This window comes from Corylus avellana, chromosome ca3 (genome assembly GCF_901000735.1).
Source record: "Corylus avellana chromosome ca3, CavTom2PMs-1.0".
Classification (NCBI taxonomy): domain Eukaryota; kingdom Viridiplantae; phylum Streptophyta; class Magnoliopsida; order Fagales; family Betulaceae; genus Corylus; species Corylus avellana.
In genome coordinates, this window is record NC_081543.1 from 15,204,966 (window position 1) to 15,209,719 (window position 4,754).

The 4,754-nt window shown below is 34.8% G+C and overlaps 1 protein-coding gene across 1 annotated transcript; it reads left to right on the plus strand.

Moving 5' to 3' along the window:
- Positions 1–2,512: 2,512 nt before the first annotated feature.
- On the plus strand, positions 2,513–4,177 carry LOC132174166 (ankyrin repeat-containing protein BDA1-like). The gene is made up of 2 exons (XM_059585859.1): positions 2,513–3,145; positions 3,350–4,177. The coding sequence occupies exons 1-2, from the start codon at positions 2,513–2,515 to the stop codon at positions 4,175–4,177; spliced, it is 1,461 nt and encodes a 486-aa protein (XP_059441842.1).
- Positions 4,178–4,754: the final 577 nt, after the last annotated feature.

Below are 4,754 nucleotides of genomic sequence, written 5' to 3' on the forward strand. Positions count from 1 at the left end.
TCGGGGAAAGAAAGATGAAAGCAGGAGTCGTTATATATAAAAATGGAGAAAAAAGCGTTTGTGATGTCACAAGGCATTAAAAGAAGGTCAAGACTCAAGAGACTCGACAAACTGAAGGCAAACGGATCTCTCCATTTGAGGGATAAAATTGTCCATTAAAAGTGAAATTATAATTTTGCCTCCCAAATTTCAACCAACCTATTGTTTGACGATGAATACATGCATGATGGTAGTTGTTTTCTTTCTCTTTTTTTTTGAAAAATAAATAAATAATTCAAACATAAAATATATATTTTTTAAAATAAAAATAATGTTATCTTTATATGATATCAAAACACTTTTTCAAACCATTTTATTAGAATATTAAGATACCATATTTCCTTTACCATCGATTTGGGATATAACTTTTAATGAGAGACAGCGACAGGACAATCATCGTATTTAAAATGATAGAGTTTTCATATAACAAATATAACATAAATCAGAATATTTAATATTTCAATTCATGCTCTTTCTTTTCCCATTTCGATCTATATATGAGCAAACAATTTAAGAATTGGTGTATATTATATTGGGGATTGCTAGGTGCTTTTTTGATATTTTTTTGGTGTCCTTCTAATTTAGGTGTATATTATTTTTTTTTTAAAGCAAAATATATATATATATATATATATATATTGCTTTATTTCTCTCACTTGATTTTTAGAAAGTAATATTCACATAAGAGCTAAGATTAGAAAGACACCTCAGGAGCACTTAGCATTTTCTTATACCATATATGTTTATGTACTTTTGGGGAAGGAGCCCCAAAAGTCTTAATGTATCTAATCCTAGCCCTTGCATCATACTATACGGCTTGTCTTTGTAGAGACCTTGGTGTAAAACATCTTTTCTTGGAGGCCGATGCGAAACAGGTAGTGGAAACTGTGAACTCAACCTCATGTACATGGAGCCGTTGAGGACACTTAGTACTGGAGGACACATGGCGCATTTTACACACATTCTCACGATGGAAATGTGGTTTTGTCCACCGAAAAGACAACAATGCGGTACATCGGCTTGCAAAGGCGGTTACTACTGATGTCAGTGATAGGATATGGAGGAATCAAACTTCATATTGTATTAGTGGCGTTGTTTTGATGGAGCAATTAGCTCTATCTCTTGATTGTTGATAGAGTCTTTAGCTCCACCTTCTGATCTATTTATTAATGATAATCATCAATTTTTCTCAACAAAAAAAAAAAAAAAAATTGTCTTGAGGTCTACATCTTGCTTTTATTGACTTGAATCTTTTTTACAATATAAATGTCTGTAACTATATATATATATATATATATATATATATATATATATATATATGAGAGAATATAAATATCTAAAATTTTATCACTATCAAAACTAAGTAGAAAGTGTTTTAGTATGAACCTTATACAGGAAAGTAGGAAACTATTAGAATGAAATATAAATACTATTCAGAATTTTAAAGCGTCCATCTCCTATCAAAATTTGTGTGCGTGTGTTTTTTTTTTTTTTTTGGTGCTTTTCATTTTTCATTTTTTAAAAAAACACAAGTAGATGTAAATATGACACATAAATAAAAATATTAAGAAATGGACACTTAATAATGCTAAATAGCATTTCTCTTAAAATCATATATTTTAATGGTAATTAAAGTGAGTGAATATAATTAATCCAAAAGTCTAACTTTGGTCAAAGCAGCACGCGTGCCAACTATCAACCACCATGGTACAATTAGGAAGGAGGTTGGTTGACAGCATCAGCGACACTGCGGAACAAGGAAGGAGGACGAAGCAAGATTTTCTTGGTCTTTCTTTATTTAATTCCAGTCCTCGACGCTGGATTTTCTTGGTCTTTTTTTAATTTAATTCATATCCTCGACACTGGATTTTCTTGGTATATCTTTATTTAATTCAAGTCGAGTATTCACTGGCAAAAAAAAAAAAAAACCTCTAAAAATTCTTAGAATTTTAAAGAGATTGTAAATTTTTAAATTATAAAATTTAAACAAGTTCTAAATATTGAAACTTAAAAATTAACACATTAAAAAGTGGCTTTGATAAGACTACATTATTTGAGATGAGGAATGTTGGATTTACAAGAAGTTTTACAATTTTTTTTTACAAAGTGGTGTGGCTGATTGTGGTGGAGATAAATTCAAATTTTAAAAAATCTAATATATTATGTCACATCACTTTATAAAATTATTTTTAATAAAACTGTTTGTAAGCTAGCATTTTTCATTTGAGATACCTAACAAGTTGCTGGTTTACTCTTTATTTAAAGGGTCTATTAGTGTCATCAGATTCATCATCGTTCCCAGCCAATCCTATAAAAGGAGGACAAGCTAATGTTCTCATTTGCCCAGTAACTAATAACTCTCCTCATCTCCTTATAGTAGCTGTATTAGTAATCAGTTTCAAGATTTTACTGCTTAAAGCATTTTTTCTTTTTCTTTTCTAGTTGTCTGATTTTCACTCTCCTCTTAATTTTAATGGATCAGAGTTTGAAGGATGCTGCTCAGCAAGGAAACATTGATACCTTGTACGAATTGATACAAAAAGATGCAAATGTTTTGGACAGAATCGATGACATTCCATTTGTTGAGACTCATTTACACATAGCCGCATCTACGGGACGCACCAGGTTTGCTATGGAAATCATGAAGTTAAAACTTTCATTTGCTAGGAAGCTTAATCAAAATGGCTTCACCCCCATGCACCTTGCTTTGCAAAAGCTCCATGAGCTTGAAAAAAGCCCTGATTTGCAAAGAAACCTAACACAAGTAGTGGACCGGCTACTTGATATTGATAGCGAACTTGTTCGTGTTCAAGGAAGAGAGGGTGTGACTCCTTTTCATTACGTAGCTCAAATTGGAAACCTCGATCTTTTAACCAAATTTTCTAAAGGTTGCCCGAAGTCTCTTGAAGATGTGACCATTCGAAGAGAGAATGTCCTGCATGTAGCCCTGAAATATGACAAGATCGAAGCTTTTCGGCTCCTGCTAGGATGGCTTCAGCGAGCTTGCTTTAAAGATGCCTCATCGTGGGAGAGGAAACTACTATATTGGAAGGATGAAGAACACAACACTCTGTTGCACGTTGCAGTATCAAAAAATCAACCTGAGGCAAGTCCTTTCCACTCATTTTTTCTAGAGTTGGTATAGTGGAGGTCTATCATGTTGTCCAAATGATTCAATCTCCAAAAAATTGTCTTCAGAATTTTTACTTAAGCTTTCGGTGTGATATATATTTGCTTTTATTTTTGTCGGAATGCTAAAATTTTGTTTAGCAATATTTGGGTTTTTAGTACTTGTCTTTGCATCTTGCAGGTAGTGTCGTTGTTACTGGATAGAGGATTTGTTGATTTGAAGGCCAAGAATTTAGAGGGTGATACGATCTTTAACATCTTGGAACGCCAAACACAGGCCAACGTGGACAACCGACTGATCGGTGATATGCTCATGCGACGAGAACATCCTCCCAGACGTTTAACTAGACTTGGATATTACTTAATATCTCCTCTCAAAGTTATGCTACGACAACATCATGTCAGACTTGGATTTGAAAATTTCTACCAAATTAATGAGAAGTGTTACATAGGAATACGTCGTCGGCAAACAGTTATAACAGAGGAGAGGCGGAATACCCTGTTGGTTGTTGCTGCACTGCTAATAACTGTCACCTACCAAGCAGCATTCAGCCCTGATAAGCAACCCAATGAGTTCAACTGCACAGCCCCAATCAACGGTACCGGTGCCAATCACTACTTCAACTTCACAGCCCTGAATCCGATCAACGCTACCGGTGCCAACCACTACTTCAACTGCACTGCCCGCTTCAACGCTGGCACTAGTACTAAAGTTAATTCATCCCTAATCCAATATGAAGATGTATTCCTTTCGTCAAACACTCTAGCCTTTTTCCTAACAAACTTTATACTTTTCTACCTCCTTCCTCCTGATGATTTACTTGGACACCAGCTCTTCCTCCTCCTTGTACTCCTCTCTATTTGCTATTGCACTTCAACTCCGGTACTAAATGCTCATTCATTTATACGCTCTTTGGGTGAAGCGTTGCTTATTCCACTTTATTTTCTTCCATGGATAACTATTTTAGTTATGGATAGGCGAGTCAAACATTTTTCTTCCGATATATAGACTCAAAGTGTTTGTCTCAGCATTAACATATAGGATAGGTCGGTGCACTACAAGAAAGTTGTTCATTAGGGGCGACTTATTAGGGGCGACTAAAAAGTCGCCCCTAATACTCAACTATTAGGGGCGACTTTGAAAGTCGTCCCTAATAGTTCAGTATTAGCGTCCACCTAATAGCCGACGCTAATAATGGGTCGAAAATTGCACTATTAGCGTCCACTTTATAGTGGACGCTAATAAGTCGACCCTAATACACGCGCGGGAATTATCCGAGGGGCGGGAAAAATTTAAGCGGCAAAAAAAAAACTTTTAGGGTCCATAATAGTCGACCCTAATAATTAACAAATAGCGTCCACTTAAGTGGACGCTATAAGCTGGGAAAACAAAAAAAAACAAAAAAAAAAATCACAAAAAAGTTCAATAGGGTCGACTTTTAGTGCTTATGTATTAGGGTCGACAAAAGTCGACCCTAAAGAGTCCGTAGTAAAATAAAAAAAAATTAAAAAAATTAAAATAGATGACTAATAGCGTCCACTCTAAGTGGACGCTGAAGATACATCATTAGGGTCGACTCTAAAAG

Bases quoted from the DNA above. Each gene is read 5' to 3' on its own strand.
- LOC132174166 (XM_059585859.1), top strand. From the start codon at position 2,513: ATGGATCAGAGTTTGAAGGATGCTGCTCAGCAAGGAAACATTGATACC. The intron at 3,146-3,349 runs GCAAGTCCTTTC...TGCATCTTGCAG, and splicing joins TATCAAAAAATCAACCTGAG to GTAGTGTCGTTGTTACTGGA.